The sequence below is a fragment of the Panthera leo genome, chromosome A1 (genome assembly GCF_018350215.1).
Source record: "Panthera leo isolate Ple1 chromosome A1, P.leo_Ple1_pat1.1, whole genome shotgun sequence".
NCBI lineage: Eukaryota > Metazoa > Chordata > Mammalia > Carnivora > Felidae > Panthera > Panthera leo.
Window position 1 is genome coordinate 180,459 of NC_056679.1, and position 18,853 is coordinate 199,311.

Consider the following 18,853-nt stretch of genomic DNA (forward strand, 5'->3'; position numbering starts at 1 on the left):
CATGCCCTGCCCACCAGGCTCTTTCTGCGCCACCTCTGGTAAGGACCCAGGAGCCCTCTCTGGCCACTGTGCTATGACCCAGGCTTGGAGATGATTGAGAGAAATGGTAGGAACCCACCTTGCTCTTACCAGCTGTGTGGCTGCAGGCATGAACCAATATTTCCCTCTATAAACTGAGAACTGATGTCTGTACCTGCCTGGTCAGGTGGTGTGCTTGGCAAGCCTACAGGAAGGTCTGTGCTAACATAAACTTGCTGCCATCATGGTTGAGTGAACACAGGTGGGTCATTGCAGAATACCAAGGGAGGGCAAGTCTCTCTGCAGAGGAAGGAGCTCGGTGGCCCCTCACTTATGCCCTCTCATGAATCCCCGTGACTGAGTGACGTCCTGAGCACCTGCTGTGACCAAACACTCCCAGTCACTGAGGACCCAGATATGAACTAGACTCTTCCTGCCCCAGCCTCTGGCCACCCTCAGATGGTAGAGCATAGTGAGGCCAAGACCCCAGCCTCTGCTCAGATCTCAGCTCTGTCTGCTACTACTGACAATGCCTCAGGCCCTCTGTGAGATGAAAGTGGTACCCCTGTCACAGGGTTGGGTAGAGGAGAGAAAGAGACAAAGCGCTGGGCATAGGCTCAGCCACTCATGCAACTCCCAGTCCTCCGGGGCCAGACACTGCACAAGGACCCCTGTCTGTCTGCATAAGGAGGCTACTCAGCCCCAGCCTGGCACCCCCTCTCGCCCCCAGGCCTGTCCACACCCAGTGGGCCCTGCCAGGCTGGCTACTTCTGTGCCAGAGGAGCAGTGTCCCCAGCTCCAGAGGATGGGCTGACAGGGGCCCCCTGTCCCCCAGGAACCTTCTGCCGTGAGTGTCTCCATGGGCCCCACTCTCAGCCCTACTCGGCCTCCTGCCCAGAAGGCTGCTGAGAGATCTTACTTCTCAGTTTGTGTCTGGACCCTGGGGCAATTGGGAAGAAGCCAGAGGGAAAAGGGATGCCGTAGATGGTCCATCCCAAGGCCAAGGAATGTTGCAGTGGGGAGTAGTTAAAGTCACTTGGGATGTTTGCTGTGATTTGAGTTGTTTGATGTGGACAGCTGAGAACCGACAGCAGTGGCCTTGTCACATCAGGAGTCTCATTAGCTGTCAGTGTATGAGCCCACATGATGATCCTCCAGCAGCAGGTGAAGGGCTTGAGTCTCTCCATGTGATATGGAGGGGCCATGGAGCTGGGCTTCAGGGAAGTTGGCAGAGATGGGTCCTACAGGCAAGGTCACCATGGGTCCTGCCCCATCTCTGAGGCTGGGCCCACACCTGTTGCCCTTAAGGAGCCTACCCCCTGGACCTGAGGCCTCCCCTCAGCCAGGCCATGGCTTTGCTGCCTCCCTGTGTCCTCAGCTGCAGCATCACACAGGCCAACACCATGTCCCGCTGGCACCTTCTCCAGCCTCCCAGAGCAGACCATGCCCTCTGCATGCCAGAGCTGCCCACGAAGCTTCTACTGCAAGGAGGCTGGTCTACAGGCCCCCAGTGGGCCTTGCCCAGCAGGTGAGAGGCAGCAAAGATCTTCAGGTGCAGGGAAGGGGGACAAGGTCTGGGGGGGAGAGCGCCCCAAGGGCAGCTGTCTGGGTCCTGGGCTCCACAGCACAGCTCTCAAGGCCCTTGTGGCAAGAGACCCTGTTATGTCTAAATGTCTCAGGGAGAGGATAGTCCTCCTAAGTGTCCCTCCCTCCTGGCCAGGTTATTACTGCGACTCTAGTGCTGGGCCCATCAAGGACTTCAGCCTATATCCTTGTCCTCAAGGCTATTACTGCCCCCTGGGCACAGCCATGGCCACACACCACAGGTGCCCAGTAGGTACATACGGCCCTCGGAGAGGGCTAAGGAGCATCGCTGAATGCCAGCTGTGCCCTGCTGGGAAATTCTGTGCACTGGCAGGGCTCGCGGCACCAACAGGTATGTCCTGGAGGGCAGAAAAGGACTTCGGCACAGGGTGGGCTTGATTGGTGGGTCCCAGAGCAGGCTGAGGAGGAGATGCTTCAGGGGAAAACTATATGGACCTGGATCACTGGTAAAGATGGGGGGCAGAGCAGCAGGGTGTTGGGCAAATATTCCACTGCCTTCCCAAGACCCCTTACATCAGAAACACTGTGTCCGCACATCCCACCCCAGAAAGTCAGGAGGTATGGGGTCAGACCTCAGTGTCTAGTTTTAAAAAGCTTTCCAGGTGATAGGGCACCTGGCTGGCTCAGTGATTGTGTCCGACTTTGGCTTAGGTCATGTCTCACGGTTCCTGAGTTCAAGCCCCATATCGGGCTCTGTGCTGACAGGTCAGAGCCTGGAGCCTGTTTTGGATTCTCTGTCTCCCTCTCTCTCTGCCCCTCCTCCACTTGCTCTCTCTCTCTCTCTCTCTCTCAAAAATAAATAAACGTTTAAAAAAATTAAAAATAAAAATAAAAACATTAAAACTTTCCAGTGATCTACCACCCAGAATTGGGAGTCCCTTCGTCACAGTATACCTGCCTCAAAGTAGAACCACCCCCGGCTGTCTGCTGTCAACACAGGGTTCAGGGGTTCTTCTAGAGGGCCTTTAACATCTCAGCCCCTGCCCCCCACACCCCATTAGCTTGGGTGGCTAATGAAATGGCTGGAAATGTTTTGATCAATAAGGAAAATCTAGTCCTGGCAGTTGACAGTCTCTAAGGAGGGCAAATCTCAAACTGGCCCAGACCCCACAACCACTTTGACCTGGGAACTTGCACTGACTGAACCTGGAAGAGATTCAGGACCCTGCTCATCTGAGGAACAGGGTGGTTTGGGCTGGCTTTGGGTCAGGACACGTATAGTCTATGGCCATAGTGGGGGAGGGTCTGGGGACAGCATGAGCAGCCCTGTGCCTTGTGGTGTGTTCTCCAGCAAGGGGTACTGTGGGAACAGCTGACAAGATGTCCTTTCTTCCAGGAGACTGTGCTGCAGGGCACTGGTGCAAGGGAGGAGCCACTAGCAAGGACCCCACGGATGGGGCACGGGGACTCCTCTGCCCTGCTGGACACTACTGCCTTGAGGGTACCTCACCACCTCTAGGTCTACTTCAATGGTGGCAGGGTGGGAGGAGGTCAAGGCCCTTCCAGCCTCCTGCTGTTGAAGGCAGGTCTCTACAGGTTTTGAGCCTTTCTCCCAGCACATGAGCCATGGCCCTCAGTGGAGGGCAGTGCTAAGCTGTGCAGGGCTGAGTACAGGTCCCTTCTCCCCAACATGCCCTCCTGATTCTGCTCAACAGTCCTCACCTTTCCCCTCCCTGGGAACCCTCCTCTAACCTGGCCCTCAGGAAACCTCACTTGAGCAACTGACCTTCCTCCTTTGCCCTGAGGATGCTTTCAGGGTCCTGGTTATTCCTCCCCCATTCTTTCAGAATGGCAAGAATCTTCCTTTCATTCAGTAAAGTTGACTCAAGGACTCCAAAGCTGAACTGGTCCCTGCCCTCCCCCTAGAAGCTGAGAAGGAGAAGCATTTCCATCCTGGTCTGCCCAGAGGGAGAAATCCAAGGGATAGAAGCCTAACTCAGTCCAATGTTTCCCTCTGGGCCACCGGGGGCCTCTTCCCTCTGTCACTCTGACTTTTGCAGGAGCTCCTGTCCCCACTCAATGCCCACCTGGTACCTGGTCTGAGGAAGGGAACAAAACCCCAGAAGGATGTCAAGATTGCTCTGGAGGGAGACTCTGCTCTAGCGGCCACCTGACAATCTGGCCAGCACCTTGCCACCTAGGGTAGGCAAACACACCCACATAGATTTGAGGGAACAGTGTCCACAAAGTAAGGAGGTAGTTCCATTCCAGGATTGATTCAGCCAGAGAGCAAGGGGGAGGAAATCCCTACAGTCAGGAAGGAGCCACCCCCACTGGCCTGTGAAGCCTGTGGGCCACTTGCAGACATGCAGAGGTTAAGTCATGCCAGAATTCAAGAAGGAACAGCCTAGGAAGGGTCCCAGGCCCATGCTAAATGTCCATGCACTGCCTGTGGCTGCATGCTCCTCAGCAATTGTCCTTGGCTGAGGCCCTTTTGCTTGGCTCACATTTTTCCAGTGTTTCCTGCACTGGAGGAACTGCCCCTGCCACCCCCATGGAGGGCCTCTCTGGGAGATCCTGCCCCCCTGGGCACGTCTGTCCTCTGGGAATGGTTGACCCCACTTCGTGTCCTCCTGGCTCCTACACCCCTGGCACCCACACAACAAAATGTTACATCTGTCCCAGTGGCCACTACTGTGTTCCAGGGCTGAGGCCTCAGCTGTGTCCAAGAGGTAAGTGTCCTGCCAATAGCCCAGCTGACAACCTTTCTCCACTTCCCTCAAAGGCCTGGCCTATACATTCTAATAACAAGATGGTAACTCCGGGATTTACAGAGCATTTCTATTTCCTGGGCAGGAGCCCTGCAGCAGAGATGCCGGGCCTCTATGCTGGACGCCAGCCCAGCACCCAGAGCCTGCCCTCTGTCAGCTTCCTCCCCATCCCCTGCCTCCTCAGTCCCTAATCTTGGCCCATCTCCCTTCCCAGGTTTCTACTGCCCTGAAGGGACAGGGCTTAACTGGCAGCCCTGCCCTCCAGGCACCTATGGCCCTGTGCAGGGACTGAGCAGCCTGCCAGAATGTCAAGCCTGTGATAGGGGCAGGTTCTGCCCAAGTGCCAATGCTACGGAGGCTGGTGGACAGTGCTGGGAAGGCTTCTTCTGCTCCAGAGGGTCCACCCGGCCCAACCCAGAGGCCGACACTGAAGGTACCAGGCCCTCCCTGTTGGACACTGATCCCCTACCCCATTTTCTTTTTTTTTTTTTAATTTTTTTTTTTAACGTTTATTTATTTTTGAGACAGAGAGAGACAGAGCATGAATGGGGGAGGGTCAGAGAGAGGGAGACACAGAATCTGAAACAGGCTCCGGGTTCTGAGCTGTCAGCACAGAGCCCGACGTGGGGCTCGAACTCACGGACCGTGAGATCATGACCTGAGCCGAAGTCGGCACTCAACCGACTGAGCCACCCAGGCGCCCCCCCTACCCCATTTTCTAACCCCCCCGACTGGGAGGTAGGGAACATATTCAGAGCCCTTCATCCATTCCATCAACCCAAAGAGACTGATGAGCCTGTTCTCTCCAAGAGACCTTGGGTGCCTATCATGGGCTACCTGGGCTCTCACTCGTGGTGGAGGGTGGGGGGCAGGGCAGGCAGGACATGGGTGCCCAGCATAAACAGTGAGTTGGTATTTGTCTCCACTACCTACTGTCCCTCCTGAGCAGGACAGCCCAAGAACTCCTGTATCCCACACAGACCAGGCTGAGGGCAAACACCAGGGCAGACCTGAGGAAGCTTACCTTATAGGTCATGGAGAAGTACTCTTCAGCTGAGCCCATGCATTTGAGTCAGCTGGTACATAATGATACTGAGGTTGGGGGAGAGCCAGGTCATCAAATCTGAATATTGGGGGTGGGGCCCATCCCAGGCATGGTCAATATGTTAATCCTCCCAAGTGGTTCTCATTGTATAGCTGAGGGATTGTTCCAGTGGTTTTGATCTTTTGGGGCTCAAGTCCTCTTTGGAATCCAGGGACCATAGGGCAAAATCCCATGATCCAGTCCAATCCCTATCTCTGGCAGAAGGGAAAGTGAGGCTCAGAAAAACGGTCTGCTTTGCCTAAGGGCACACAGTCAGTAGCCAACTTGAGTGCTTAGGCCCACTGACCCCGGTCTAGCTTTCTATCACTCTGCAGCTGCCCTCGGGCCTAAAAGTCACACATTCTTATGGAGGCCTAGACTCTGGTGAGGACATTGATGCACAGCTCATCCCACCAGCTCCTGATCCTCCAGCTACAACACCCCTGTCTGCTCAGCAACAGCCCAGAACTAGCTGGTTTCCATCTTCAGTCAGCAGGCAGCCCTGGTGGCAGGCCTCTTGGAGCAGGGCCCATGTGGGTTGAGGGAAAGGAGAGAAGACACAGCTAAGCACCTCCAGAAACTAGGAAAAAATGTTAAAATACCAATCAGCATGAGAAGGTCTGCAAAAGCCTCTACAGTAAGAGCTGGAATAGGTGATGGAAACCCTGCCTCAGTCTCAAATGCTGTCTGTCCACCCCTAGACCCCAGGGCTTGAACCTTCCAGAGAGGCCCTGCCTCCCTCAGATGCCCTGCTTCCTTCAAGAGCCCCTTCCAGATGCCACCATCCCATGTCAGGACAAGTTTCCCCTGATCTCTTCCCTTCTGTAACAGCAGCATGGGGCTATGGTGGAATAACCAGGTGCAGAGGGTGTGACCAGTGGGGGTGGGGCACCCACAGCCCAATTCCAGGGCCCAGAGCCTATACCAGCAATGCAGAAGGAGTTGTTTGGAGTACCTGCTCCTCACCACTTCCCAGGGGTCAGGCTGACTTGTTTCTTGGTTCCAGAGGAGGCTGGCCCATGTCCTCAGGGACACTACTGCCCCAGGGGTTCAGCCATACCCCAGCCCTGCCCACCTGGCACCTTCAGCACACGCATCAAGCTCAGCTCAGAGGTAGGGAAACTCCAGCCTGGGAGGAGGCTCGGTATGGGAAGAGCACTGTTTGGGTCTAGCCAAACCTTGAGGTCAAGGTTGTCATGGGGACTGGAGAACAGGGCACCTGGTCATCTCCTCCATCCTTCAGGTCTGTACGCGAAAGTCGTTTTCCCAGGGAGATCTTCCCTGGCCCTCCTTACCACATATCTTACTCTACCATAGCATTTTACTTATACTGGCCTTGTTTATTTTCTATATTCCCCACCAAAATATAAGCACCACAAAGCTAGGGAGTTTTGTCTTTTGCTCACTACTCTATAGTTGGAATAGTGCCTGGCCCATAGCTGGCTCCCAGCACGTACTTGTTGGCTGCATGAATGACTGTACAAGCTGACTTAGGAACCTCAGAGGCAGCAGCAACCCCCTTGTGGCAGGTGCATGTTGGGGGTTGCAGGGAGCACAAGGAGGGAGGTCGGAGAGGGAGTGAGGAGCCAGCTATACAGCACCTGGTGCTCACCTTGAGGACTGCTACCTGAGGGAGATAGAGGCCAAAGTAGGGTTTGAGCAGAGGAGTGAAATGAGACATTACTTTATAATACATATTAATATATAACTTATAAAACACCACCATGGGATGCACAAAATTCTATTTTAATTGCTAGGTTCCAAAAGTAATTTTAATATCTGGCTCTCTTCACAAGCCACTCCAAATTGTGGTTTGTAGTTCACCATTCAAAGACCCTCCTGTTGTTAGAGAAATATTCCTGGCTTGTCAAAAGGTCCAGGAATGCCAGCTCTCTAGGGTGCTTGGTCCTCCTTACTCAAATGAGCAGAGAGGTCTTCCCTGAAGGTAGATCAGAAGAACAGGCTTCTCCTGTTGTTATTGGTCAAACTACAAAAGAACATGGAAGTAAAGAGGAAAAAAGGAAAGCAAGCAGAACAACATGCTGATAGAGTAGTTTTGGAGTGTTAAGCCTTGACTATCATAGGGAGTTTGTGCCCCACCTGGAGAATGTGCAAGCAGAATGGAGCAAGGTCCTATCAGGGGTGCTGTAGATGAAGGAAGGTGAACCAAGACAAGATGTTCTCTGACCTGAGGCCCCTTTAAGGCCTTCTGGTGTGGTCTCTGCCTCCCTGCCTTGGCCGGAGCTGGGAGTTGGCATCTTAGTGGGGACATCTCCCACAGGCTGCCTGCTCCCCGTGCCCGCCTGGCCACTACTGCGGCTCTGCAGGCCTCACCAGCCCTTCTGGGCCCTGCAGCACAGGCTTCTTCTGCCGCCATGGAGCCATCGTACCCAATGGCTCCCTGGAAGACGGGACCAGTGGCCCTTGCCCTGCAGGTACCCCCTGGGGACTGGTTTGAAGAGGAGCCTAGGGAGATGGGAAGGGAGCAAGCTCCAAGGCTGCCACTCAGACAGGGGCCAACAGCCCCCTGGGCTCTGCAGGAACTGGGCCTAGGATGGGGTTTCCTGTGGCCCTGACCTGTTGGATCTGTTTCCCTTTCAGGGCACTTTTGCCCCCCAGGCACTGTTACCCCGAGGCCATGCCCAGCAGGCACCTACAACAGCCTGGCCTCGCAGGGCCACTGTGAGTCTTGTCCTGAGGGGTGAGTGCTAAAAGGCCATCCTAGGGGCTCACGTGTCCAGTTGGGCAGAGTTTGCATTCCTGCTACAGAAGGTGGCTGGACAAGATGCTAGCTAAGATCTCTTTCAACCTGAGTTTTCTGTGACTTCAAGAAGTCACTGAAGAACTTCCACACCTTCTAGTCACCTTTCTTTATAACTCTTGATCTCTTTATTGGGTATCACTGAGTCATTCCTAATTTCAAACCTAGGTCTTTTTTGCTGCAATTTAAGCCATTTAAGTCCCACCCTGACCTCCCGCCCAGCCCCCTGTGCCTTAGCTGTAATAGAGCTATGATATCACCAGGTGGGCAATAACTCCTGAGGCCAGTGATGGAAGGCGAGCCCAGGCAGCCATCTCTGCCCCACGTCACGAAGCTGGGGCTTCCCAGCCCTGTGAGCCCCCTCCTCCCCACTTGTCTTTTCTGTAGTTTCTTCTGCCCAGCAAACACCTCCTCGGTGGTGGGAAACAAGTGTCCAGCTGGCCATTACTGCCCTGCTTCCACATCCTTTGCTTCTCAATTCCCCTGCCCCAGGGGCACCTACAAGCCACAGAGAGGGGGTGCCCAGCAGTCAGACTGCACACCCTGTGAACCAGGTAAGGGGACAGGTACATATCCCCAATCCTACCATGTTAGGCCACATCCTCCCTGACCAGTGAGGGCAGGACTCAGGCCTGTCTCAGATGGGGATGTTTTGGCCATAGCCCATGGTGCACACTAGGTCAGCCCACATTCGCTGGCTGGGGTGGAGGTACCCCAATCCCTCTGCTCCCCATGCCTGAGCATCCTGTCTTTCCCTCTCTCCTACAGGTTCCTACTGCCTCCTACCTGGGCTAGTGGCCGTGTCTGGGCCTTGTAGTGCAGGGTTCCACTGTACTCAGGCAGCGGCTGTCCCAAATCCCACTGATGGGATCACAGGAGACCTCTGTCCACCAGGCCACTTTTGTCCCAAGGGTAGCCCCAAGCCCACTCCATGCCCCCCAGGTGAGTTACCGATGGGGTGGGGTTGGTAACCAGCAATGCACAGGTCTGCTCTGGACCCTTGAGAGGGGGAAGGAATGAGGGTCCAGCCTTGGGGAGACATCTTGGGAAGGGCACAGAAGAAACCCCTAAACTATACTCAAAGAGCAATGTCCATCCTGAATGCATGTAGCATGGGACTTGGGGGTAGAATGATGAATGAGGTGGTTAAGAGCTTGGACCTTGGCTTGCTGGGGGAGGCTTGAACATGCAAGGGTGTATGGCAGAGGTACAACAAGAAGTGAGTGATGCCTTGCAGCACAGATGGGGGGATGAGATGAACCTCAGCTGTCAGGGCTCAGACCTCCAGGAGATGAGGCAGCCCAGGAGGCTGGGGAGCCCTTCAGCCACTGGTCTGTGAGGCCTAGCAGGCAGAGCAGGATCACCACTCGGTTTGAGAGGCGCCACCTTGAGTCTCCATGTGGGAGAGAGGCCCCCTGTGGTAGCCATGGAGTATATACCTGCAGGCTCTCTCCTGCCCATCCCTGGGGCCATGTCACGGGAGGACTGCCAGCCGTGCCCAGCTGGCTGGTTCTGCTCCAGAGCCGGCCTGAGCTTCCCAGAGGCCCCATGCGAAGGAGGCTGGTTCTGCCCCAGGGCCTCTGTCTCTGGGCATAGTCCAGGTAAGGGTGCAGCCTCCTCACCATTTGGGTAAGGGGGGAGGATGTTATGGGACCGTCAGTGGGCTGGCTTAGAAGGAGACATGCCTGTGGTCTCAGGCTCCTGTGGCCCAAATGCAGTGAGACAGGCCCTTGTGACCTGGAACCTGCCATGGAAGGAGCTGATGACACCAGGTGTTAGCAAGGCTCCTCATGCACCCAGAGCACATAAAGGGAGAAGGGAGACACTTGGGATGAGTGATAAGAAAAGGAAGAAACAAGACTTTTTTAAAAATTAATCAAAGATGGATAATCTTGTGCTTTGGGGGAGGGAATAAAAATACTCTAGAGCTATATAAGGCACTCTAGTGAGAGCAAAGGAAGGGTCTTCACCCCTCATGTACTACCTGGGGTCCAGCAGAGAAGAGGGAGAAGGTCAGACCCCTAGGACAAGGATGCATTAGAGCTCTCTTTAGCAGAGCCTGCACAGTTCTATCTTCTAGGGCCTCTGTTCTCTGGAGGACACTGCATTTGACACAGCATTTCCCAAACTCACATGTCCAAAGAGCCCATGTTTTAAGAAACATCTGACAGGACAAGGACCCCTGGAAACAACTTCAGTGAGAGATGCTCTGACCTGGAAGCCTGGGGCTGCCTCAGGTACCTTGTGAGGTTCCCAGTTCTAACTCCCATCCTGTGGAGAGCACTGTCTTTCCACCCCTCTCAGTCCCGTCACTGTAGACCTGGTTCCTTCCCACCAAGGGACCACCAGGAGGTTCCTACAGGCCTTCCACACAGGGCTGGTTTTCAGCTGGAGCCTCCCCTTTAGGCATATATAGGACCAAGGTATAAGAATCCAGGCCTGGGAGTGTCGTACATCATAAGTACCATGAATCACATGCCCCATCCACTCAGCCACACTCACATGGAGGGAGTAAGAATCATTCTGGGCTCTGGCTGGAAGGAGATGCAGAGTCTCCCAAGAGGGAATGATTGTCTCCCATGGCTTTTCTAGGTACTCTCTGCCCCACTGGGCACTCATGCCCCCCAGGAAGCCTGGAGCCCCAGCTCTGCCCCCCAGGGCAGTATCAGGATGAACCTGGACAGAGTCTCTGCAAGACATGCCCTGCTGGAAAGTGAGGAGCTGTTGCCGGGACTAGGGTTCCTCCTTTATCTGGGTGACACCTGACCTTTCCTGCCCTCTCTGAGAGTAGAGGGGCTCATACATGTTTCAGGGACCGGTGACCATGGGCACTGCATGCACCCTTACCTTGCAGAACCCAATGTAAATAAAGCCCTAACGCCAATGCAGGGGCTTTGGAGGGCTGCAGACTTTGTGTACAAGACTCATAGGACAGGAGGCCATTGTCCTCCTTGATGCTCATTTCCTCTGACCTCAGATGGTCCTGGGGGGGTTCGCTTCTGCCCAAATCCATCATGCTCCAGGAGCTTTCTTCCTCTGGAGGATCCTCAATGCCTAGAAAACCTAGGGATGTAGAAAGCCCTGACTCCTTCATTCTTGACCACCTACTGGCTGTTTCCGCAGGTTCTGTTCCTTTGGGATTCAGAGGCCAGGCGCCAGGCCTATTTGGCCAATGGACTGTCCTGCTGGCTACTATTGCCCTTTGGGTACCTGGACCCCCACCCAGCACCCATGTCCAAGGGGAACCTTCCGAGAGTGGCCTGGTGCACGCAGTGCTACGGATTGTAGACCTTGTCCTGCAGGACAATTCTGTTCAGATTCAGGTGACAAGAGCCATCTCTCTGGGATTCTGAGGGGTCGTTTTGTGATCCATTTGTCCCAGAGGCACTTAACCTGTCTGAAGGTGACATCCTAGGTCCCCCTCCCATCACATATGACCTGTGGCCCTGTATAGGGGATGCTACCTGAGGCCTGAACATGGGTATGGGATGGGAAGGCAAAGGCGACCTGGTTCTGACCCCTAAGAATTCACAGTGGGGAAGGGGATGGAAAGAGACAAGAACATGAATGTTACAGCCCAAGCATGCTGATTTCTGGCAGACAAGATGTTCTGGATGTCCTGGGCAGGAGAGGGACATCGATCCCACAGGGGTGGAGGCTTCATGGAGTGCTTGCTATGGGCTTTGAAGGTAATGGCCCTGTTCAGGAGTCAGGGGTTTCTGTCCAGAGCAGCAGGGGGCAGGACTTCAGGGAGACCCTGCCAGGACTGAGCCTGAGGATGAGAGAGTAGACATAGCAGTAACCATGTTGCAAAGAGGAGGAAGACAGTATGGTGTGCATTTGTCAGTTTTAGCTGACTACTCCATTTATGTATAGATCATCTAGAACTAGATACAGTAGGGCAGTAAACAGAATAGTGCACGGTACTAGGAAGCAGAAGAAGGGAGGTGTGGATTCCCACAGATGGTCCCCTGGGGATCCCCATAGGAGCATGGGTGTGTCACACCAGAGTAAGACTAGGGGTGTGAGGCATTGGCCTATCACCTGCAGCCAGGGTGGCAAAGCCCTGCACATCTCCAACTACCACAGCAGGGCCTGTATTTCTAGGTTCCTAAGTGAGCACTCATTCATTTTGGCTCTATATGATCCTATGGCATGTGACCAGACAGGCCTTTTAAGCTCATTTATCGTCACAATAGAGCTGCCATTTTACAGATGACAAACCTGAGTTGAAAGTGGCCTCCTGCACAGGGAGTGAGCAGCAGAGCTGGGAGGGGATGCAGAGTCTGGCTGCAAAGCCTGGTGCCTTGAGCTTCAGGACACACCACACTTCCCAGCTTAGGCACAGTTCCAGGCGCTCTTCCAGGTCCCTTTTTTCCCTTTCCTTCTCATTTGAAGCCAGGTTCACTGTCATAGACTCAGCCTACCTCCACCCCCTCTCCATAGGATCCGGGAAACCCTTCCCAGATGGGCCATGCTCAGCAGGTTATTACTGTCCTCCTGGCCAGACCTCAGCCACCCCTACATCTTTCCGGTGTCCCCGTGGCTTCTACTGTCCAGAGGGATCTCCCCAGCCAAGGGCCTGTGAGAATGGAACATTCCAGCCCCAGGAGGCCAAGGGGTCTTGTGAGCCCTGCCCTGCAGGATTCTACTGTGAAGCATCAGGCACAGGTGAGCTGATGAACACAAGGTCCCCATATGGTGCTGCGTCCCAGGGCAAGGTTCCAGTAGTTTGAGCCCCTGTAGGAGTGATGCCTGATGAGCAGGAGGTCCCCTCCCTTGTTCAAGAGAGAGGAGAGGGACTAACCTGAGGTGGCACAGTAAATCGGCTCAGTACAAGAGACCCCTGGTATCCTCCCTTATGCATTCATTTAGGTTTGGCTTTAGAATGTATCTCAGGAGTTCTTATGCCAGAATCTTGGTTGTCATAGTCATAGTGTTATGATCCACATGCAGTCTATGACAACTGGCAGCAAAGCGGAGAGAAGGGGACCCTGAAACAGTCCAGGTACAAGGTAAAGACAAGTTAGGGACTTAAGCTGGGAGGAGGGATTGCATGGTGACTCACCAGAATGTCCAGTGCCCAGCTCAGGATGGTAGGCACTACATGCAGGACAGAAAAATCTGAGGTCTAGGACCCTAGGATCTAGTTGACTGTGGCCCGACTCGGTGTCCACACTCAAGATCATGATATGGTCTTGTTCCTATTTAGAGATACACAGGTGGCTACTGACCCAGCAGAGCCCAGGAGCAAAGAAGTGGAGTCTTCAGACCACTGCATGGGTGGTGGACCTAGTGTGCCCAGCATGGGCAAGTTCCACCTTATAGAGAAACGGAGTTTTATGCTCAAGAGTCAGCCTCAAGGCTAGAGATCTCATAAGGCTACAGAGGTTTCTTGGGCAATACACCTTCTGCCACGATGACAGATGGACAGCCATTGAGGGTCCCTCTCCCACCCAATATGCCTGGGAATTAGACAAAGAATGAAGCACCTTGACTGAGGGGCTGGGCCAGGGCAGCCTCGGAGCTGGGGGGAGGGGGGTCCCAAGTCTCTGACCAGGATGCTCAGAAGGTAGGGCTCTTACTGCAAGCTCAGGCTGACCCTGCCATTGCACCCTAGGTCTCACAGCCGGTGGCCCCAGCCTGTGCCTCCAGGGCTACTTCTGTCCCCCTGGCTCCCACTCAGCCACTGCCCACCCATGCCCTCGGGGGACATTCGGGCCCAGGCGAGGGGCCAGTGCAGAACTGGACTGTGAGCTGTGCCCAGCAGGTTTGTGGACTCTGGACAATGAGCCATTAGAAAGCCTAGACTAAAGGGCTGAGGAGAGAATAAGGAAAAGTAGAAGGAGGGCAGGCAAACAAATCCATTAGGGAATGTGCCTTGGCCCCCTGTGCCCATATTGCCATAGCAGCCCCTCATATGCCTAACAGCTGGGTCAAGGTAAGCAAAGTCAAGTCCAAGCATGGGTCAGAGCCCCATTGATCTCCTGTAGGCCCACAGTCCCCACCATCCTTTGGATTCTCCAGGCCTCTTCATAGCCTGTGCTCCAGCCTACCCCCACATGTACCTCTAGGGCTCAGGGTGAGACCAACCCCCATGTTTTCTTCAGAGACCAGGTATGGCTGGAAAAAAGCACTGCCCTGGGCAAGGCAGCTCCATGTGTCTCTAGCTCATTCTGCCCCTCACTCGTGACTCTGCCTGGCCATCATGCCAACACCCTGTGCTAGTCTGAGAGCCTGGGGAGGGGAGGAGCATGTGGGGCATAGCCTAAGAGAGGCAGGGCTGGTGCCAGAGCCAGAGGGAGGTGGGAGGGGTCCTTCTGTCACCTGCCCCTTGGGTCTGCTTCTTATAGGGATGTTCTGTTCATCAGAAGGGCTGTCCCAGCCATCAGGGCTCTGCCAGTCAGCGCACTACTGCACAGGAGGTGCGGTGTCTCCCACCCCCCTCAAACACAAGGTATGTAACACTAGGCACGTGCCCCCAGACATGTGTCTTGAGTCCACCCTGAACAGTGACTTTTTTTCTTTTAAAGCATTTGCCTTCTTGTATGACATCTTGGGTTTGATGGCATGTGACAATAATAGCAGTAACATAGAGCCTTTAGTTGGTACTGGGCAATGTTCATGTGTCATATACACATTGACTCAGCAGACCTCGCAATGGCCCTGTGGGAGGCCCCAGGGTTACCCCACTTTAGACATGAAGAAACGGAGAAGCATGTGGAGTAATGGATGTTCTCAAAGCCACATGGTGAGAAGGTGACCATCAGTATATTAGATCATTATACTGTAGAGCAGGGTAGTGGAGAATCAGTTGTGTGGATGGACTCATGGACTCATGTTGGACAGACAGATGGACAGATGTGTATTGGTGTGTTAGTTGATTGTCTCTGATTCTCATTTTGTTACTGACTTGTGTTGTGACCTTGGACATACCTGCCCCTTGCACTAACTTCCATTTTAGAACATAGACTGCCCCAATCCTACATTGATGCCACAGAGAAGAGACAAGGTCAGGGAATGAGGAAGAGAGGGGGAGGAGGTCAATACTATATTTAGGAAGTAAGAGATCCTTCCCAGACCTTCTAGTTCATCCTCCATAGGCCTTTGACTGAAAGAGTTGGAAGCACATAGTAATGGGATGATTTTGCACGTAATGCTCTTATTTGAGGTCTCCCCACCCCCAGGTGCCAGCAGAGGTGTTTGCAACCTGAGACCACAGCTCTAATGTAAAGGCCTTTCTTCCTTCTCTCTGACTGACAGGTGGAGGCCCCAGGACTTTCTGGGAATGATATCTGCCCTCCAGGCTTCTTCTGCCCCAGGGGAACAGGCTCCCCAATGCCATGCCTGCCTGGGTCTTACTCCTCTGCCCCAGGCCTGGCCAGCGAGGACCAGTGCCAGCCGTGTCCTCCAGGGCACTACTGCAGCAACCCTGGGCTCTCCCATGTCCCAGAGGCAGAACTCTGCGATGCAGGGTGAGGGGGCCCTGACCCTGAACTCCTCAGGTGCAAAGAAGGAGGAGGGTCCCTAGGTCAGGCCTGATAGGGCCCCAAGTTACAGATCCCATGGTCTCTCCCCAGTCCCTGTAAGGAGCCTGAGCCAGGGTAACTGTCCCCTAGGATGTAGGCCTCTGATGTGTTGTCCCTTTGATATAGGACTGAACTGATCCCACCCTCCCAGCACTGACCTTCCAAGAGCCAAGGAATGCCAGTGTGCCAGGACAGCCCTATGGTCCCACTAAGTCTCAGGGCAGCCTCCACACCCTCCACTACCAGGCCTTGGTCTTTTCCTCGTTGGCCAATGGCCAACCTGTGTCTGAGATTCCTGACAAGTACATTTTCTCCTCACTGTTGAAAGGGACTGGAGACTGGCCACCAGTAAGAAGGAAGTCCTGTTCCATCTGTTCACAGGACAGAAAAATCTTGGAGAGGGAAGCCATGCTTATCCTGGAAAATGTCTGACCCTTCCCAGAACTGGGCCTGAGCCCCTACTGTATAGTTTCCTATCACAGGGGCAGAGACATGTTTTAGAGTTGAGGACCAGAGGACCTCCTTCCATCCCAGGGATGACCCTTGGCTGTGGCCATACTGAGCTTGTCCTCAGCACAACTCTGATAGCCTGGGGCTCCAAAGGCTACCCCTTTCTCTCACCTTTTGCTTGGCCAGGACCCCATCATCATGCTAGAAGTGGTTCAGCCACAATTCTTCATTTCCTCAGGTATATCTGCCTGGGAGGCAGTGCTGTGCCCTCACCTTCTGATGGAACCCACGGATACAGATGTCCTCCTGGCTTCCACTGTCCCTCAGGGGCTCACAGCGAGCAGCCCTGTGAACCTGGCACCTTCAGCCCATTGCCTGGGGCTGACACCTGCCTGCCTTGCCCAGGAGGCACCTACTGCCAAAATGTTGCTACCGTGGAGCCCACCACCTGCCCCAAAGGTAACGAATGCCCTCAGATCAGCCTCTTCCATCACTCTCAGGGGTAGAGGGACATTGGACATGGCCACAATGGACAGCGCACCTCAGGGTTCACTGTAGTTGGCGCCCCCGGCTCCCAAAGCTCGACTCTGTCCTGGCACTGAATGCTCGATGGCAAAACCTCAGCCCTCCCTGGCAGTCAGAGACCCACTTATAAAATGGGGCTAATTATGCTGCAGAAGGAGGACACAGGGTGAAGGTTGCTGAGGACTGCCAGGGCCTCCCTCACACAGTCTGTGACCAGCCTCATATATTCATACCTCCCTATCACCGCAGGTTTCCAGGGTGCCCAGAAGGTAAGTGTGCATATTCTATGGAGGGAGGAACACAGATCTGAGAGGCTGGAAATTCTGGTCAGTCCCATCCTGATCCTAAGGTGCTGCTGTCCTTGGACAGCCACCACCTGTCTGCAGAGTGAAACCAGAGGATTTTGAGAACCCCACCCTGAGAGAGTTGAGTAAATGCCCCCAGAGAAGACTACAGCATGTCTCTTGTGAGACTCTTAACCAGGTTGCCTGTTGGAATGCTTCTAGGGCAGCTATTTCTTGAGTGGGAATACTGGGGGGTTGTTTGAGGTGCACATGACCCCACTTTCTCTAGCACAAGAAACTCTCTCTCCCAGGCCTATCAAGCCAGACCAGACCTATTACTCATTCTTACTATGTAATGACTCCAGAAACCTCAGTGCTGACGTCCCCACACATGCATGCACATGCATGTCCACACACAAGCACACAGGCACACCTCTGCTGCCTGCACAGACCCCTTAAAACCCCCACCCTCCTAGCCTGGATTCTAACCCTCCCCGCCTTCTCCCACCACCTAGGCCAGCATCCTCTTCCCTGTCCTTCAGCTGTGCTCTCTGCGTCCCTCTCAGGGCTTCCCTCACTTCTCTGCCATAAATGATGAGGTTGTAAGGCCCAGGGAGTAGCTATGGGGTTGGGACACTTGGTGTCCACTTACTCATATCTTCCCCACAGGTCACTATTGCCCAGGAGGGACACCCTCTGCTCTTCCCTGCCCGGAGGGAACCCTGAACCTACGGGAAGGTGCTCTCTCCCCCAGGGCCTGTCAGCCCTGTCCTGCAGGGAGATACTGCCCTGGTGAGGGCAACGGGCAGACTGAGGGTAAGTACCAGCGACCCAGAAGAGCTATGTCCCAGCCCCACTGCAGAGCTGCCCGCAGTGCACTTCTTGGCAGGGCCACAGCATACGTCTGGGTCTGGCTGCCTACCTCGCTGTGACCTCCTGACACTTCCTCCCTTGGGCCCTGCTCCTCCCTCTCTCCCCCAAAGGTCCTCAGCCTTGTGGCCAAGAGCAGGTTCTCATTCTAGCTCTGAACTTAGTGCAGGTGTGACCTTGGACAAGTCACTTAACCCCTCTGACCTCTGTCTCCTCCCCTGTAAAATGGGGTGATAACAGTACCCACCTTCCACAGTTGCTATGGGGAGTGTGGTCCCTACAAACAGGAGCTCAGAACAGTGCCTGGTGCACAATAAGTGCCCACAGCTGTCATCTCTTATAGCTACACCTCACCCTAGATTCCAAGTGGAAGCCACCAGCTCAGGGCCATGGACACCATAGGTGCTCAGTAATCCCTTGTTTCCCTGACTTTTCCTTCCTCTTGCTTTAATTTCCATGATTCTCTGGGGTTTGGGATAGCAGGCAGGGACCAGGGAGGAGGCAAGAAAAGGGCCTTCCACAGCACAGGCAGCTGGTAAGGCTTCTGATGCTGCCCTAAAATTCTAGTCTTTCTGTATCCAAGGACCCTGCTCAGCTGGTTACTACTGTGAGGGGGGAGCTTCCAGCCCCACTCCCCAGAGAAACTCTGCCTTCCCCCTCAATGGACCCTGTCCCCGAGGCCACTACTGCCCCCAGGGGACTCTGTACCCTGTGCCCTGCCCGATGGGGACAACAAGGAGCAGCCCAGGTGAGCATCTGACTTGTACTTTCCCACCCCCTCCCAGCTGTGGGCCCCTCCTTCTTCAAAATCCCAGTGTTAGCACCGTAGACACAAACAGCACAATAGAAGCATCTGTTTGTCAGGGTTTCTGGGGCTCCCACTAGGGTGGACATGAGGCTGGGAGACAGGCCTGTGCCTAAGTGTGGATGTTAGGGCTTCCCACCCAGGACAAGGTCCACTCCTCCACCCTTTAGACGATGTCCAATGCAGGACTTTGTCTGCAAAATGCAGGGCT

At 54.4% G+C, this 18,853-nt stretch overlaps 1 protein-coding gene across 1 annotated transcript; it reads left to right on the top strand.

The window, feature by feature from the left end:
• The first annotated feature begins 1 nt into the window (after window position 1).
• LOC122228349 (neurogenic locus notch homolog protein 4-like) lies at window positions 2-18,722 on the top strand. Its single transcript, XM_042953350.1, has 14 exons — window positions 2-38; window positions 749-865; window positions 1,327-1,546; window positions 7,774-7,853; window positions 8,020-8,119; window positions 8,672-8,733; window positions 8,948-9,121; window positions 12,626-12,850; window positions 13,800-13,949; window positions 14,533-14,636; window positions 15,443-15,654; window positions 16,397-16,617; window positions 17,637-17,783; window positions 18,421-18,722. Exons 1-14 carry the CDS (start codon window positions 2-4, stop codon window positions 18,720-18,722), a joined length of 2,151 nt encoding a protein of 716 aa, XP_042809284.1.
• The last annotated feature ends 131 nt before the right edge of the window (window positions 18,723-18,853 follow it).